At 36.5% G+C, this 19,210-nt stretch overlaps 1 protein-coding gene across 1 annotated transcript in view; it reads left to right on the top strand.

The window, feature by feature from the left end:
• LOC130458055 (mucin-2-like) overlaps positions 1–19,210 on the top strand; it is a 45,338-nt gene that overhangs the window by 4,408 nt on the left and 21,720 nt on the right. The window contains exons 2-6 of the mRNA XM_056820960.1: positions 6,936–7,063; positions 7,185–7,252; positions 8,355–8,524; positions 9,212–9,250; positions 13,227–13,343. Coding sequence (XP_056676938.1) covers positions 6,936–7,063; positions 7,185–7,252; positions 8,355–8,524; positions 9,212–9,250; positions 13,227–13,343 — 522 coding nt within the window. The remainder of the gene's footprint in view (positions 1–6,935; positions 7,064–7,184; positions 7,253–8,354; positions 8,525–9,211; positions 9,251–13,226; positions 13,344–19,210) is intronic.

Here is a 19,210-nt window from a genome sequence, read left to right as displayed (position 1 = left end):
AATTACTTTGAGGATTCCCTCTTCATCTCCTTTGACGATTTATCATTTTGGGAAATATTTGTATTCTTGTATATTCTACTCATTTCTCTATGTATTTGAGAAATGAGTCTCTTATTACAGAGATGTGTAAACTTATTTTTGCTTCATTATGATTAGTGAATATGACACTCTCCATCTTATTTACTCTTGTTAATGTTCTGGCCTCCACTTTCCCCAATTTGCCCTCTTTTTCTATCAGTTCTCTTAACCCCATTCTCTTACTCCCTTTAAAACTTCCTTCTTTAATGCAGGGTAAATAGATTTTTAATACACAAGTGATTGTAGATATTCTTTTCTCATTGAGCCAATGAAATGACACCTCACTCCCAATCTCTGCTCTGTTCCCCTCCACTGCAAAAATCTCTTTCTTGTCTCTTTTATGTGAAATAATTTAGCCCATTTTATTTTACTCTTCTTCCTCACAAGGCATTACTCTTGTCTCATATTTCTATTTTATTTTATATTATTTTGTAATATCCCATCATATTCAACCTATACCCTTGCTATCTGTCTATGTATGTTCCTTCTAAGTTCCCTAATAATGACAAGATACTTTAAAAGAATCATCTTCTCATGCATGGTTGTATGCAGTTTAATCTTATTGAAATTCTTTTGATTTGTTTTTCCTGTTTAGCTTTTTACGCTTCTCTTGAATGTTGTATTTGAGAGTCAAGTTTCCCCATTTAGTTCTGATCTTCTTATCAAGAATTTTTGAAAGACATCTATTTCATGGAATATTGATTTCCCCCCTTTAAAGGATTATGCTCATTTTTACTTGTTAAGTTATTCTTGGTTGATGTCCTAGCTCTTTTCCCTTTGGAATTTCATATTCCATCCATTCCATCCATTATGATCCTTTAATATAGAAGCTCGTAAAGTGTTTATTATCCTGATCATGGTTCTATGGTATTTGAATTGTTTCTTCTTGTTTGATGGTATTATTTTCTCTTTGATCTTGGATTTATGGAATGTGGCTATACTATTCTAGGGGATTTATCCTTTTGGACTCACTTTCAGGAGGTAATTGTTGAATTGTTTTGATTTCTCTTTTGCCCTCTGATTCCACAATATTGAAGTAGTTTTCCTTGATAATTTCTTTAAAGATAATGCCTAATCTCTTTTTTTAAACATGATTTTCACATAGCACCATAATCCTTAAATTATCTCTTCTAGATTTATTTCCCAGATCACTAGTTTTTCAAATGAAGGAAACATTTCAGAATATGCTTTTTTTTCATTTTTTAAAATTTTCTTTGATTATTTCTTGATATCTCATGGAGTCATTATCTTCCACTTTCTGAGTTCTCATTTTTAATGTCTGATTTTTTTCCATTTTTATTTTTTAATTAATTAATTAAGAATATTTTTCCACTGTTGCATGATTCATGTTCTTCCCCTCCCCTCCTATCTCCCCCCTCACAGAGCTGAAGAACAATTACAGCATTATACATTTATTGTTGTTCAAAACCTATTTCCCAATTACTAATCAAGTGATTTTTTAAAGTCAAAATCAGGACTTCTGGGTTGAGATGGCTGCTGGGTCTAAACAGGACCTTTACTCTCTAAACCACCAACCAATATAGAATACCTCAAAAGGACAAAAAAAAAAGATCCAGATGAAAGAAGGGACACCACAGTAGAACTCAGCATTGAAATGCTAGAGTCACAGCCAGTGAGACATAATCAGAGACAACTCTAGCACCTTGGGAGCTAAATAAGGACCGCCAGGGACTTCTAACCCCAGAGAGCAGCTAGACATTTAGGACTCTAGAAGACTGAAGTTTGTGAACCATGGGTTCAGAGATAGAGCAGGGAGATATCATCTCTAATGAAGAAGTAATTAAGGAAATCATTAAAAACTATTTTGCTTAGTTATGGGGCAATATAAATATGGAAATCTAGGTGATATGCATGAATATTACAAAAAATATAAATTGCCTAAATTAACAGAAGAAAGCATAGAATACTAAAATAATCCCATATCAGAAAAATAAATTGAACAATTAATCAAAGAACTTCCTGAGAAAAAATCCACAGGACCAGAAGGATTCACAAATGAATTCTATCAAACATTCAAAGAACAAACAATTCAAAGAACAAAGAACAAAATCCCAACACAATTGAAAATATTTAACATAATAAGCAAAAAAAGGAGTTCTACCAAATTCCTTTTATGACACAAATATGGTACTGATTCCAAAGCCAGGTAGATCAAAAACAGAGAAAGAAATCAGACCAGTTACCCTAATGAACATAGATGCAAAAATCTTGAATAGAATATTAGGAAAAAGAATTCAGCAAGTCATCATGAGGGTTATTCATTATGGTCAGGTGGGATTTATATCAGGAATGCAAGGATGTTTCAGTATTAGGAAAACCATTCATATAATTGACCATATCAACAAGCAAACCAATAAAAGTAACATGATTATCTTAATAGATACAGAAAAAGCTTTTGACAAAAATACAACAGTTATTCCTATTGAAAACACTAGAAAGTATAGGAATAGAATAACTTTTTCTAAAAATAAGAAACTATATAAATCCAAAACCATCAGCAAGCATCATCTGCAATGAGGATAAATTAGAATCATTCCCAATAATAAAAATAGTGAAACAAGGATGTGCCCATTATAACCTCTTTAACGTTGTTCTAGAAACACTAGCTATAGAAATTAAAGAAGAAAAAGAATTTTATTAAAATAGGCAGTGGGGAGAACAAGCTATTACTCTTGGAAGATGATATGATGATCTATTTAAGGAATCCTAGAGAATCCACTAAAAATCTGGTGGAAATAATCACCAACTTTAGAAAAGTCACCTACATAAAGCATCAGCATTTCTATATATTTCCAACACACCCAGGCAGCAGATGTTAGAAAGAGAAATTCCATTTAAAATCACCTTAGACAATATAAAATACTTAGGAATCTATTTGCAAAGACAAAGAGAGGAATTATACAAGCACAACTACAAAATAATTTCCACCAAACTAAAAGTAGATCTAAACAATTGGAAAAATATTAATTGCTTATGGGTAGGATTAGCTAACTTAGTAAAAATGATCATCTTACCCAGGTTAATTTACTTATTTAGTGCCATACCTATCAAACTACCAAGAAACCTTTTTACTGAATTAGAAAAAAAAAAACTATGACAAAGTTCATTTGGAAGAACAAGATCAAGAATATCAAGGGAATAATGAAAAAAAATGTGAAGGAAAGTTGCCTAGCAGCACCAGAACTTAAACTATACTATAAAGCAATGGTCATCAAAACAATATAGTACTGACTAACAGAGAGGAGAAGAGGATCAGTGGAATAGGCTTGGGGTAAGTGACCTCGGGAAAACAGTCTACGATAAATCCAAAGATCCCAGCTTTTGGAACAAAAATGCACTACTTGACAAAAACTGCTGGGAAAATAGGAAAACAGTTTTGGAGAGATTAGGTTTAAATCAGTATCTCAAACCCCACACCAAGATAAAAACAGAATGAGTGAATGACTTGAATATAAAGAAGGAAACCATGAATAAATTAGATGAACACAGTAAATAGTATTTTGCCAGTCTTTGAGAAAGGAAATAATTTAAACAAAGCAAAAATCACAAAATGTAAAATAATACCTTTGATTACACTAAATTCAAAAGGGTTTGTTCAATCAACTCAATGCAACCAAAATTAGATGGGAAGCAAAAATTGGGAAAAAATTTTATAAGAAACCACTGACAAAGGTCTAATTACTCAAATATATAAAGAGCTAAATCAATTGTACAGAAAATCAAGCCATTTCCCAATTGATAAATGGGCAAGGGATATGAATAGACAATTTTCAGATAAAGAAATCAATACTATTAATAAGCACATGAACAAATGTTCTAAATCTCTTATAATGGGAGAAATGGATATCATAACTCTTTTATTTACCACTTCACACCTAGCAGATTAGCTAACATGACAGCAAAGGACAATAACAAATTTGGAGGGGATATGGCAAAATTGGGACATTAATACATTGCTGGTAGAGTTGGGAATTAATCCAACCATTCTAGATGGCAATTTGGAACTATGCCCAAAGGGGTTTTTAAAGACTGTCTTCCCTTTGATCCAGCCATATCACTGTTGCATTTATAATACCCCAAAGCCATCAAAGGGTAAAAGACTTGTACAAAAATATTTATAGCTGTGCTCTTTGTGGTGGCAAAAAACTGTAAAATGAAAGGTGTGCCCTTCAAATGGTGAATGGTTTAACAAATTGTGGTATCTGTTGTTGATGGAATACTATTGTGCTATAAAGAATTATGAACTGGAAGGATTCCGTGTGAACTGAACAAACTCCAGGAACTGATGCTGAGTGAAAGGAACAGAACCAAGAGAACATTGTACACAGAGACTGATACACTGTGGTATAATTGAATGCAATGGACTTCTCTATTAGAAGTAATGCAATGATCCAAGACAATTCTGAGGAACTTTTCGGAAACATAGGTATCCACATTCAGAGGAGGAACTGTGGAAATAGAAACACAGAAAAAAACCCAAAACATCTGCTTGATCACATGGGTTGTTGGGGATATTACTGGGGATGTAGACTCCTAACAATCACTGTAGTGCAATTATAATTCAGAAATAGGTCTTCATCAATATATCTTTCCTTGATACATGTGACTAAGAATCACTTCGCAGTCATTATCTTTCCTTGATAAATCAATTATACAAGTAAAACTCAGTGGAATTGTGTGTTGGCTATGGCAGAGGAGGAGGGAAGGGAAAGAACACGAACCATGTAACCATGAGAAAATCTTCTAAATTAATTAATTAAATGAATTTTTTTTCATTTCAATGTAAAAAATTTAAAGTCCAAAAGTCAAAATCCCCAATCAATCATTTTGCCAATCAGACCATATGTTCAATCATAAATTTTTCTTAAGCATTTCTGCAATCACCCCTCTTTCTCTGGATGTAGGTAGCATTCTCTTATAAGTTCCTATAGATTGTCCTAGAACCTTGCATTGCTACTAGTAGAGAAGTCTATTACATTTGATTATGACACAATCACAATGAATCAGTCTCTGTGTACCATGTTCTCTTGCTCCTGCTCATTTCTCTCTGCATCTTTCTGAAGATGTCTTTCTGATTCACATGGAATTCCTTCAGTTCAACAATCCTTTCAACACAATACTATTCCATCACCATCAGATACCACAATTTGTTCAGCAATTTTCCCATTGATGGACAACAGAAGATGATTTTCTTGAGTGAGGTTTTGTGGTTCATATTCCATTTGGCCAAATGTACTCTCTAAAGCTGTTTTCCTCTGCAAATTTTTATACCTCATTTTTCCCCTAGTGCTAATTTTCCCTTTCGAGAAATTCTTCTTCAGTGTATTTTTTGTGTGTCTTGTTGCATATGGCCAATTCTACTTTTTGAAAGAGTTCATCTCTTCATTGAATTTTTATAAAATGTCTTTTACCATTTTGTATATTCTGATTTGAAAAATGTTCATTTCTTCAATATTGTTTGTGCCTCCTTTATCAAGGTGTTGACTTTTTACATGAATCCCCTGTATCACTGTCACCACTTCTCCTGAATTTTCTACCTCTCCTATTTAATCATTAAAGCTCTTTTTGAGCTTCTTCCATTAATTTTTTTTAGGCTTGAGAGCAATCCTTATTTTTATTTGAAAATTTGCATGCAATGGCATTGATTTTGTAGTCTTCTGCTGAGTTTGCATTTTGGTTTTCTCTGTCACCAAAATAGCTCTCTGTGTTGAATTTCTTTTTCTTCTTTTTACTCATTTGCAGCCCTTTCCTTTTCATTTAAAATTATCAGTTAAAGTTGAATCTGTACCTGTGGTGAGTGGAGTACTGCTCCAAGTTTAAGGTTCTTTGTACTGCTGCCCTCAGTGTTAACTCTGGGCATCAATCTGCTTTCAGCCCTTCAGATTTGTTATAATGAAAGCAAAAGTGTGTTTAATATCCTTCTGGTGGATATTCTGTTTTGTGAGTAACCCAAAGCACTCTTTCCTCCCTTGGAACTGTGACCAGGGAGCTGACTTTTGGTCAGCTTTCACAATCAATCACAATTACTTAGGAGATGGATAACAAAACATTTCTTAGCTAGATAGATGATTAGAAGGTTAATTTGAGACAGACCAGATTTGGGGTTTCCTTCAATTTACATGTTCAATTTTTTTGTGTTACTTTAAATCACCTGGCAATATTGCCTGGGTTCTATCTGCAGTGGCGTGTTTCTTGAAGGCTATTGATGTTCTTGAATTGCCTGGCTTGTAATAGAAGTGAATGTTACTCTGTGGAGAGGAAAAGGAAGGGGGGTAATGATCTTTAGGTTTTAATTCTGTGAATGTAAACTTTTAGGGTAATAATTTGGGAGGATTGTGTATGGGGATATATGTGTGTAATCCTATAAGTATTTGCTCTCATATTATTTCTCCTGCATTGGCAAGGAGACAATAATCTTAACAAGACCATTGGAAGTTGGAGAGAGAGAGAAGTCACTGAGAGGGATCAGTGGGGGCCTCATTTTCAGGGAGCTGCCTTGCCAGCCCCCATCTCCCAAACTGTGACTTTGTCAGACAGTGAGGTTTTGTCAGCTTCCCTCAGTCTTCTAACTCCAAGTCCACAATTTTGACACTGCTAGAAAAATTGTGTATGGCTGGAGGGATCCTCAGGATTTTCTTAGTGGGTTCATTCTGCTGAGTTTTCCTCTGAGGGAGGACTTGAACAGTGCCACCTGGAAAAATTATGATCATCATTGTAATGATCATCACAATAACTAGCTTTTATATAGAACTTGAAGGTTTACAAAGCATTTTCTCTCATTTGAATAACATTTGCAAGGCTCAGCCAATGGGATACCTACCTTTCCTTTTGTACAGTATCATGGAACTCTTACTACAAGACCTTCACACTCAGCTTCACTATTACCAACATGTTTTACACAACAAAGATGAATCAAAAGGACTCCAGAACATTCGAGGCTGCTGAGCATATCCTGCAAATCTTGGTGAGATTCTACTCCCATTCCCTGCTACCTCCTCTGTCCCATGCTACCTTCCTTAGCCCTGTGTATTTAGGCTTGCTCTAGCCAGGTACACAGAAGTTCCCCTCTCTCCTTTTGTTTCCAGCTCAAGGTATTGTTTGGAAGCAGCAGGCTTGCCTCTCAGTATTCTGGATGCAGTGCCCTTTCACTGAGGTGAGAATCCTTCAAGACATCATCAGCTCAGATATTAGGGACCAGCAATTAACATTTCACACAAAGGATGCCCAGGCTGTTTCTTCTTCTGCTTCTTAGTAGAAATTCCTTCTTTCCCAACCTGTAATGGATAAAATCTTCCAACCAAGAAGTTGTTAAAATATTTTAGACTCCTTATACTCTTTCTCAGGTAGAAAAATATCCTTTCCCCATTACTCTTTCCATAGATAAGTTTGCAACTGTTTTCACTTTATAACTCCACATGAAAAGAATAATAGAGGAGGCACCAAATGAGTGCTTAGAAAATGATTGATTAGAACATATCAACATTACCTTTCACTAGAATCTTATAGGCTCCAAGCTGGAAGGGACAGTAGAGGTAATCTGGCCCATTCTCTTCATTTACAGATGAAAAAATGAAGACCCAAGGAGATCCCAATAACTTTCCCCAGGTCAAAAATAGTCAGAATTTGAACACTTGATCTTTGATTTTAAATTCATTTTTCTTTCCACTACTCTAAAGAAACTACTGAAAATAATCAGACCCCACAGACACCTATAAACATAAAAATAAGTGATGTTACAGAGTACTGCCAATTTCATTGTCCTTGATAAAGTGCTAAGTTTGGAATCAGAAAGAACAAGTTCAAATTTTCTCTCACTTACCAGATGTGTGATGCTATGCAAGTCACATAATCTGCCTTAGCCTCCATTTCTTTCCTCTATAAACTGAGAGGGCTATATTTGATGGTTTCCCATGTCCTTTTCAACTTTAAATCTACAATCATCTCTAAACCTTTATTCCAAGTCAGCCACTTCTCTCAAGAGTGTTCTCTGAATAACTAAATTTCAGAAACTAAACCAGTGGTGTCCAACTCAAAAGGAAATTTCTGAAGCCACTAAATTATACATCATCACGGTCCCTATTGCCTGCATTTTGGCTCAGAAAAACATATACATACATGCATACATACATACATATATAACTTTTTAAATTAATAAGCTAGCACATTAAAATCAGTTTGGAACTACCCTTAATATAGCTCATGTGACTCCTAGGAAGTACTGTTTGAAACCACTTGTCTGAACCATTAATTTCCAGGTCTCTGAGGAACAGGATAGCAACCGGAGTGGATATACTCTGCACTTTCAAGAAGTACTCCTCCAACCATGTCCTGGACAAAAAGGTGGTTTACTGGGAGCTGACTGAACAGCTCTGTACAAGAAAGCTAAAACACCTGGTTATAGACAATGATAGCCTCATTGTCAATGGTAAATAGCTTGACTTTTGGGATATATGCCTCTCTTTCTCTGGGTGGTTCCCTTTCCAGAAAACAACTCACCTGCCCCAAATTCTTCTTTCCTTTTGGGTCTCCTTTGTTTTCATGGTTTCTCTCTCGCTCCTGGGAGCCCTGGCCCTCAAAGTGGTGACAAACTATGAAGACATGGGGAGGTCACTTCTCAAGATCAGAAGAGACTGGATTGTATTTAGATTCCTTCAACAAAGAAGTATGCCATGAGTCCCTTCTTCTTGAATGCTGAAGCACCATTTTCCTCCTATGGGTCCCAAACCAACTCCTCTCCATTACTCCTTTAACCTTTTTGTCCACAAAGAGATACCCTACTCAAACTCTCTTCCTCCCTCTCCCACCTCTATCTTTCCTTCCCTCTCTCTCCTTCTTTCTCTTCCCCCCTCTCTCTCACCTTTCTATATTTCTTCTATCTTTTCTCCCTCTCTTTTCTCTTTCCTTTTTGGCCTTTCTTTTCTGTATCTCCCAAAATCTTGTCTTTATGTCTCTTCTGTCCTATTCTCTTTTTCCCCTCTGCTATTCTCTTCTCGTCTTCCCTCCTTTCATCTGCTGTTTCTTCCCTTGTTCCTTCCCTGCCCTCAGCTTCTCTCTAGCACTTGTTCCCTCTGAATTTTTCTTTTTTTCTTTTCTTTCCCTTCTCAAACTACAGGGTATCAACATAAGCTGCCAGGAATCAGATCGACAAAGAGTGAGTTTTAGATTTCTTTATTCTCTACTTTATTATCTATATTTATATCTCTTTAATGGGACACTACAATGAAAGATTTTTTCATCTTTTCGGAAGGGAGTAATGTAGGGCAGAGGATTAAAAGTGGTGTTAGGGATTCAGAATTAGATACACTATTAGATATGGCTAAAGTTTAGATTCCATTTACTCATTTGTCTATTTTCTTTTTGCAACTCAAAATATATAAATAGTTCAAAAGAGAAAATTATCCCATGGGCCTGGGAAAGCAGGCTGTCCCTATCTCTTTCTTGTTCAAGATTAAGAGTCAGACCTTGTGGTCTTTGTAATCTGATACATTCAGGGGATCTCCCAACATTCCAGAGAGACTTGTGGCTCTCCCTTATATTCTTCATTCACCAAAGTTGCCCAATAGTTTTCATTAGTAATGTTTTTAATCCTCTGCTCCTTCAATAACTACACTCTCTCTAACCATGTGTCTTGCTCAGTTGTCATGATCCTCTGGCATTATAGGTAGGAATAAACTAACGCTTAACTTATTCTTCCCTGGAAAGGTTCGATTAAATCTAACATCCATAAAGACATGAAACAGGAATTGCAGAGGGCAGGAGAGACACATTCTCAGGTGTCAGATATGACAAAGAATGAAATGATACCTTCTTACAAGATCCATGTATTCTAACAAGGCTAACAACTACAGAGATGAATATATGTTGAATATAAACTAAGAATAAATACAATTAACAAGACAGGTAGGGAGGAAGAATGTAGGAAATCATGAAAGGTTTCATGTGGAAGGTGGTGCTGGAGCTGAATCTTGACCTTTAAAGGGGGGGGCCTCTGAGTTGGAGGGGAGGAAAGGGAGAGCATTTCAGGTATAGAAGACAGCTTGTGCAATGTCATAGCTATGGGAGGTGAAGTCTCCCATAGCCAACAAATGGAGAAGGACACATTAAAATTATACATTGTAAGAGGAGGAACAATATATAATTACCTTGAAGAGAGAGGGTGGGTTAAGGCTGTGATATAAAATGTAAATGCCTTATAGTAAAAATATAGAGAAAATCAGATCTTTGTGCATGCAACTAAAACAAGTATAAATAGAACAAAACAGAAATCTCTAAATAAAGTTCAAATTGGAAATCCTAAAAATCAAAGGAGAAACTGATAAAATTGAAAATAAGAGAGTTACTGAACTAATAAACTAGGATTTGGTTTTATGAAACAAACAAACAAAACACCTGTTCCATATAGCATAGAACATTGGTTAATTTGATTCAAAAGGTAAAGAAGAAAATCAAACTACCAGTATGAAAAGTTTATAAAACATGACTTCACCATACATGAAGAGGAAATTAAAGCAAATCAGTAGTAGCTATTTTACCCCCAAGTATATGAAAATAAAAGTATTCTAGTGGACTATCTAGTGGAAATGGATGAATATTTACAGAAATACAAATTTCCTAGGTTAGCAAATGATGAAATAGAATATTTAAATGATAGCATTTTGGAAAAAAAATAAATTGCTAAAGGTGTCAAAGAACTCCCCAAGGAACACCCCCCTCCCCAGCCAGATGATTGCAGCAAGGGAATTCTCTCAAAAATTTCAAGAGCAGTCACTCCCAATACTAAATAAACATTTTAAAGCAAAATAGGCAAAAGATGGAGTATTTCCAAATGCTTTTTGTGACACTAATATGGTGCTGATCTAAACCAGGAAGAGCAAAACAGAAAATTATAGATCAATTTCCTGAATGAAACTTGTTGTAAAAATCTTAAATATAATATTAGCAAAGAAACTCCAGTAAGTACAGCAAAGATGATTCAGCATAGCCAGTTGTGATTAATATCAGGAATACAAAACTGGTTTAATATGAGGAAAACTTTCAGCATAATTGGCCAGATCAATAACAAAATGAACATAAAACACAGGACTTTCTCATTAGATGCTGGAAAAACCTTTGAGAAGATTCAACACCCATTCCTATTAAAAATAGGAGAAAGCATAAGAATGAATATTTCCTTAAAATGACAAGTAGTATCGATCTAAAACCTGATGGTTTAGTTCTGTTTGCAACTATCATGTGCAATGGGGATAAGTTAGAAGCCTTTCCAATGAGATTAGAGATGAAGCAATTATTATGAATTATCATAATAATTGTTTTATATTGTGCTAGATATGCTACCTTTTGCAATAAGGGAAGAAAAAAAGAAATTGAAGGAACTAAAAAGAAAACCACTTAAAAAAATGTATTTTCAGTTCCAAAATTTCTACCTCCCTCACAGACTGAGTAGGCAAGAGATAAAATACGTATTATCCATATAAAGTCATGCAAAACATTTCACCATGAATCATGTTGTGGGGAAAAGAGCAACAAAAATGAAGAAAATTGAAAACATCTGCTTCAGTTTGCACTTAGAATTCATCAGTTCTCTCTCTAAAGTTGGATGACATTTAAGAAGAGCTTTAAAAGCAAAAGAGACTGGGGCAGCTAGCTGGCTCAGTGGAAGAGAGGAAGACCTAGAGAATAGGTAGTCCTGGGTTCAAACCTAACCTTATACCTTAATATAGGAAGATTTAAAAAAATGGCCAAAAGTGAGTTGAGATAGCAAAGTGAGTGTAAGGATGAACAAAAAGATGTCACTGGAGAAAGGAGGTGTAAGGGAATAAGAAGAATATGAGAAAAATGTTGGAGCATGTTAAGAAGGGATTTGATTGCTAAATGGGATTTTGTATTTTCTCCTTGAAGCAATTGGGACTTATTTCTTGAATATGACAATGACATGATTAGATAGGGGTTTTAGGAAAATTACTTTGTCCATTGAATGGAGGAGAGAGTGGAATGGGATGGGACTTGGGACAGGGACCAGAAAACTCCTGCAGTAGTTGAGGCACTAGTGAGGAAGTATGAGAGACAGGGAATCTAGGAGAGATGTGATGAAAGCAAAATCTATAGATCTTGTCAACAGATTGGATATGGTGGTTTGGAGGGTGAGCAGTCAGGAATGGCCTAGCTGTCTACTCCTTGCCCTTCTGTCTTAGAGTTGCTAATAAAGCAGAAAGTAAGGGTTTTATTTTAAAAGAATGATGACCAGGCTTGTGAGCCTGGGAGATTTGGGAGGAGAGTGATACCCTGGATAGCCATTGGGAAGAGTCAGAAAGTTTTGAGAGGGAGGTAATGAGTTAAGTTTTGGACATGTTGAGTTTAAGATTTCTTCAAGATGCCCCATTCAAAATTTCCAACAGGCAGTTGTCCCATAGGAGTTGTAAATCTGGAGGTCACCACAAAGATTAAGGATGGATGGCCTGATTTGAGACTCATCAGAAAAGAGATGATAAATAAATTTATGTGAGTTTATGAGCACTGAGTGAAACCCCATAGAAGAAGAGAAGAAAGGCCCAGTTCAAAACCTTATAGGGCACCTACACTAAGGACGTAATACAGTAAATGAGACTAAAACAGGATAATCAGAGAAGTCCTAGGACAACCAGGAGAGTTTTGTTATCAAAATTAGAGAATTCGGGTATCAAGGAGTGCAGAAAGCTTAAGAAGAATGAAGATTAAGAAGAAGGCCATTAAGAGATTTTTGCAATTTCATTTGAATGATGAGGTTGAAAACCAGACTGTAGTTAAAAAGAGAGTAGGAAGAAGGGAAGTAGAAGCACCTTTTATAGATAGCGTTCTCAAAAATTTCAGTCACAAATGGGAAGAGAGAAAGGAAATGATATTTATCAGGGACAGGTGGACAAAATGAAGGCGGTTTTTCATTTGGGGTTGAAGGAAAGCTGCCAGTAGATGAGGAGAGTTTGAAAACAAAATGAAACAATGGGAATACTAGAGATATTCCCTGCTGGGTGAAGGATGAAGGAAAGAGCACATATCAAATGGTATTTCCTTCAGAATATATGGGGACAACATATTGTCCTTTCTATGCCCACTCCTGTGGCTGAGATATATGTTCTCATTTATTCTTCTAGGAAGTGAGGTTGGTGTAGGAGCTGTCACCCATATCCCCGACCATGGAGCACCAGGAGACATCAAGACATCACTGACTAGTGGCCTCCTGATTCGTGAATCCATTGTATATTCTATAGGTAAGAAAATATATTTTCTTTCTATTATACTGGTATTTATCCTTGCTTTGGGCACTTGTTTTCAATTTTGAGATATGGAGTCATCTTCAGAGTCTGAGAACAGGACAATCACTGATGGGGGAAATTTGTCATTAGGTTGTTGTAAGATTTGACAATTTCCTCTGTCGTATTACTTTCTGCCCTAAAATTTGCTGTGATAGCAGCCTTTGGATGAAGGACTCATGGGGGATTTTGCTATTTCTTTTATTTGTTTGGGTGTATACATATAATAGCCTATTCATTTTCTTTGATCATTTCTCAACTGGGGAATAGCTCTTTTAAAAATAATTTTGTTAATTTATAAAACATATAAATTCATAATATGCATTAAATATATTTATGATACATAAAATTTATACTTGTCCCCACCAATGTAAAACACGTTCTTTGTACATTATGTGAAAATTTTCCCCCATTCTACCTCTTTTCCCTCCCTCTTCTTCCAGTGCATCCCTCTTTATCATCCCTTCATTCTTTTTTGGAAATCATTCCAATATCATAGATTGATACACATGCTGATATACAGAAATGTAAACAGAGGAAATTATTTCTTTTTTAATGACTACTCTGGCTAGCTTGTGACTAGAGAGAGCTGCTAGAGGGAATCCTGAAAACTGCTTGGTGTAGTTAATGGAAGTAGGAATGAGAAATGCTGAGGGATGCTAGTACAGGGATGCTGCCACACAGGGGAACTGCTCTGGGGAATGCTCTGAGGTTAGCCTACTGATCCCTACTGATGGCTAATCGATCAGTATATCTTTCTAACCTCCTCCTCCCTTTCACTCCCTCCTTTCTCCAACCCACTCCTTCCTGCCTCCCTCACCTCCCAGTTCTTCTTGAAGCTTTTGGCTTCTTCCCTTCCCCTTGAGTAAACTATAAAGATACTCTTTTCTTTTCCTTTTCAAGTCAAGGGGTTTATTGGGATAACAGGATAGGAAACTGAGTTAAGAGGGATGAGGATTTCCCTAATCTATAATGAGGGAGAATTTGAGGGTTTGAGAGAGTAGTCCATTCACAAACTGTGACTCTAAGGCAGAGATATGGAGGACAACAGCTGTTTAAAATCTGTTTTCTGCCTCTCCACAAAATCAGCAAGGTCTCTCAGCTTAAGCCCAGAGACAAAACGAAGTCCAAAGTCTCTCAGTTTCTCCTGGCCAGCTCAACTCTCAAAGAGACAACCAACTCCAAAAGCCAAGTTTCTCCTCCTTCTCCTCTCTCTGTCACAGTTTCTCCTGGCCAGCTTAACTACCTGAGCCAGAGAGCCAAAATCAAAGCCAAGTTTCTCCTCCTTCTCTCTGTGGCCAGAAACTCCCAACTGCCACTCCTGGGAACATTCCATTTGGAACCTTCCTCTTGATTGACAGGCAGGTTAGGTCCCCACCTTGTTTCTTGCATCTTGGCTTACAAGTCCCCTCTATCTCCATGCCTCTACCTCAACCCCCCCCCCCCCGCTTCTATTAGCAAAAAATACAACTTGCATTTTTCAGTGATACTTACCTTAATAATTTCATCTATCTATCTTAACTCTTTCCTATCTGAAATATACTCTTACCACCCCCCTCCCCCAATAACAAAATCCTAAACTCATCTTAGCTGGTCTATCAATCTAAATGCTAAGCTAAGATTGAGTTATAGGAAAATGGTTTGGTTAGGGGAATTACATGAACATAGTTTGACAATAACAAAGCAAGTAACAATTTCCAAATCATCTCAACAATTCCACTAACATTAAGAATATGCAAATATTCTAATTCCTAATGTCTATAAATTCACTAAGTAAAATTTCCTATCACTAACAAATGCTAACTTACAATCATAATACAATATAACTTCCCTGCTTCAGAACTTCTATGTTTACTTTCTTAAGCCTTAAACAAATTCAATAGGCTATTACTAATGTTAGTAGTTAGACTATTAATGAACTTACTCTAAAAAGTTAGCTCGTTAGTCAATTAGTAACACAGTACAGATTTACATATGTACATCATTCTAAATTTCTGTGCAAACTCATGCAGAAAAGGATATTACTATCTGTTTGAATTTCCCACAGAAATTTCTCATCAGTGTGTCTTTGTTGTCATGCATGTTGTATACTTACTCATCCCATGGATGTATCTTACTTTGCTTTGTAGGATGTGCATGCAATATGGGTGTTTACATGTATGACATAGTCTTACACTTATTCATGGCCAAAATTCCAAAATTTCAAAGTTCCAAAGTCCTTCCATGTCCATTCATGTTGCCTATAGAAACTTCCATTCTCTCTGGTCAACATATCACTCTTCTGTCTTCCATCACTTGATTGAAGACTTGTGTTCTTCAAATCAGGAACCTGGGAACACATGAACAAACCACAAACATGTGTGCAAGTTAGTTTTTTACATATGCGTGCTAGTAAGAGTGAAAAGTTACTTTTGTGTGGAAGTAAGAGGAAATTTTCATGAGTGCCCAAATGTATCAATTTTATGTGTATGCAAGTAATATAACATATGATTTTCTTCATGCATGGGGGTAAGCTTTTTGCATTTGTACTTCAGATTTGCAAGTTAGGTCAACTTGTGTTTTTCTTCATGCATGGGGATAAGCATTATGCATAGGTTTTTAAGACGTTGGTAAGAATAATGATATCAATTTTTTTTCTTCAAGGAGGTTTATCATATGATTACTGTATGTAGTTCCTGGATGGTTATTGTATGTAGAACTTGGAGATAGTTCTTTTCGTTTTGTTACAATGTCAGGCAGAGACTATTTTATAACATATAGAGGCTTTGTTTCTTTGTGGCTGCTACTCTTTCAAATGTAAGGTTTTCCTTTCATATTACTGTGTTACTGGCTGTATAATTTCAGGGTGCTATCCTTTCATTATTTTAACTTGTGCGGGGCTCTCTCTACTGTATTCTGGTGGCAGGTATTCATGTGCTTTCCTGTGTTTCTGGTAGGGACTGCATTTGCTTATCAATTATTTTTCCTAGGGCTACTCAGTATTATGGGGTGATGCACTTTCACATGTGGATCATGGAACCATGGATCTTTTGATCAACTTTTATAGACGCTGGGGTTGTCATTATGACTGTAGTAGGTCTGATCTATCTTGGTTCTGTAGGAGATTTTCTATTAAAGTTCTTGACATAAACTTTTTCACCTGGTTTTATGTTGTGCAATGAAAAATCTAGGGATGTTTTTTGCACAAGCAAACCCAGTTTCCTTAGTTCTTCAATCCTACATTGTATCTGTTTTAAGTATTCTGGAAGAACACATTCCCCTCTTAACATGGACAAGTAAGGTGGCTTTACTGTTCTACCATGCCAAAGAGGCTGACCATACGGCATTTTGAAAGGTGATATGTGCAGGTCAGTCCTAGGCCTGGATCTAATGTTGAACAAAGCAAGAGGCAAAGCATCTGTCCATTTTAAATGTGTTTCTGAACAGAGTTTACCTATTTGTGTTTTTAACTCTTTGTTCATCCATTCGACCTGCCTGGAACTTTGGGGCCGATAAACTGAATGGTAATTGCATTTAATCCCCAAATCCTTATAGATTTCTTGTAGAACCTGGGAAGTGAAGTGGGACCGAGCCAATGGTACTGGGAATGCCATGTCTAGGTATAATCTTCTTCAATAGAAATTTCACTACTCTAGCAGTATCACTTTTCTTGTATGGACATGTTTCAACCTATCTAGTCAGTCTATCCACTATCCAATACATATTTGTATCCTTTTTCCTTAGGCATGTTGATATAATCAATTTGAACACACTGGAAAGGCATATAACTGAGTGGTCTGCCTCCCAATGCAACACTCTTAAAATGTCTTTGATTTTATCTCCTGCATGTCTCACGTGCCTGACAAGTTCTAATGGCATTTTAGTTATTCCTGGTGCTGTCCAATATCTCTTTAATGGTATTCAGAACCCCTTCTACTCCGTATTGTATTGTCCCTTTGCATGAATTACGGTGCATAGATGTTGATAATAGGTTTAGGAGAATAGGTTTACCCGAGCAATCCAGACGCCTTTGATCAGTTTAGCACCTATCTGCTCTTTCCATGATTGTATCACTTCTCTGTCATAGGCTTCAGTGAGATTATGCCTTTCAATCCGAGAGAAATTCAGCACAAGGTGGGGACCGAACCTAGCAGCATACTTTGATGTTATGTCTGCTCTGTCATTCCCTAGGGATACCCTGTCCTTTCCATGAGTGTGTGCCTTACAATGGATTATGGCCACCTTCTTAGGAAAGTCTATAGCACTTATAATATGATCTATCAGATTGCCATGTGCAATTGGTTTCCCAGCTGAAATTTTATAACCTGTTTTTCCATATGTATGATGACCAATGTACAGTGGAGAAAGCATAATGTGAATCCAGAAATATATTAGCTCTTTTCCCCCTAGCTAATTCCAGGGCCATGAGCAGAGCCTTAAGCTCGGCTCCCTGGGCTCTGACATGACTTGGCAACAATGCATGCCAAAGCGTTTTGTCATAGTCAACAACCGCTGCCCCTGAGAATTTCTCTCCCATCACGAACATAGGAGGACCCATCTGTGTATAACTCCATTTCTGGATCAATAAGAGGTGTATCTTTCAGGCGTTCATTTGGCCTATGCAGGAGTTCTACTATCTGATCACAATCATGCAATACTTCTCCACCCATTGGCAAATCAGGGATTAGAGTTGCTGGGTTCAACAGTGCACATCTATGAATTGTGATGTCATCATTGCCTAACAAAACGACTTCATACTGGGATATTCTTGCATCGGTGAATGAATGCGTACTCTGCGACCATAACAGTTTTTCAATTTGGTGTGCAGAATACACATGCAATTTACATCCCAGTACTATGTCAGAAGACTTCTTGATTATTGCAGCTGTAGCTACTATGCTCCTGAGGCAATGCACCATGCCCTGTACAACTGTGTCAAGGATAGAACTGTGAAACACAATAGCCCTTAGATTCAATTGAAAATACTGTGCTAACATTCCAGAAGCGATGTCTTTTGCTTCATGGACATAAAAGTGGAATTCTTTCTTATAATTAGCTATTCCCAAAGCTGGAGCTGATAGAATAGCTCCCTTCAACTGTGACAAAGCATGTGAATGTTCCTTATTCATTTGCAATGGTTTTGATGTCTTTCTTTGTCAAATCAGTCAAGCACTTGGAAATATGAGAATAACCCACTATTTACTGCCTCGAGAAACCAGCAACCCCCAGAAGATCTCTAAATTCTTTCTTAGTTCTAGGGATGCCTAGCTTCTGTATGTCTGCTATCCTTTCATTTGAGATTTTAGGACAAATCCTAAATATTCAACTGTTGGTAGGACCCATTGAATCTTCTTTTTAGAAACTTTATGTGCCCTCGTATAAAGTTCTATTCACAATTTCTTTGAATCTTCTAAATAAGTTTTAGGGTCAGGAGATGCTAGCAACAAATCATCCACACAGTGTATCAATTTGCTGTGTTTGAAAGTTATGATAGCTACATCTCTTTGCAACAGTTGACAAAATATTGAAACAGACTCACAACAACCTTGCACTAATCTAGTATAGCACAGCTGGATTTTGCCCCCATTGGAAATCAAAAATATTTTGAGAATCGTGGTGTAACGGTATAGTGAAGTAAGCATTGTTCAGGTTCACACTGTATACCACCTAGCTTCTGCAGGTATCTGAGTCATAATATCATTTGGAGATGGTGTTACGGTATATCTCTTCCTAATGAAATTATTCTCAGCCCTTAAATCCATCACAAATCTCCATGCAGGAATGCCATCTTCATTTAGCTTATTCTTTTTAATGGTTAATATTGGACTATTGTATTCAGATACCAT

Source organism: Monodelphis domestica, chromosome 3, assembly GCF_027887165.1.
Source record: "Monodelphis domestica isolate mMonDom1 chromosome 3, mMonDom1.pri, whole genome shotgun sequence".
In the NCBI taxonomy this organism is placed as follows: Eukaryota; Metazoa; Chordata; class Mammalia; order Didelphimorphia; family Didelphidae; genus Monodelphis; species Monodelphis domestica.
The sequence above is the reverse complement of the archived record's forward strand: the minus strand, read 5'-3'. Positions and strand labels throughout refer to the sequence as shown.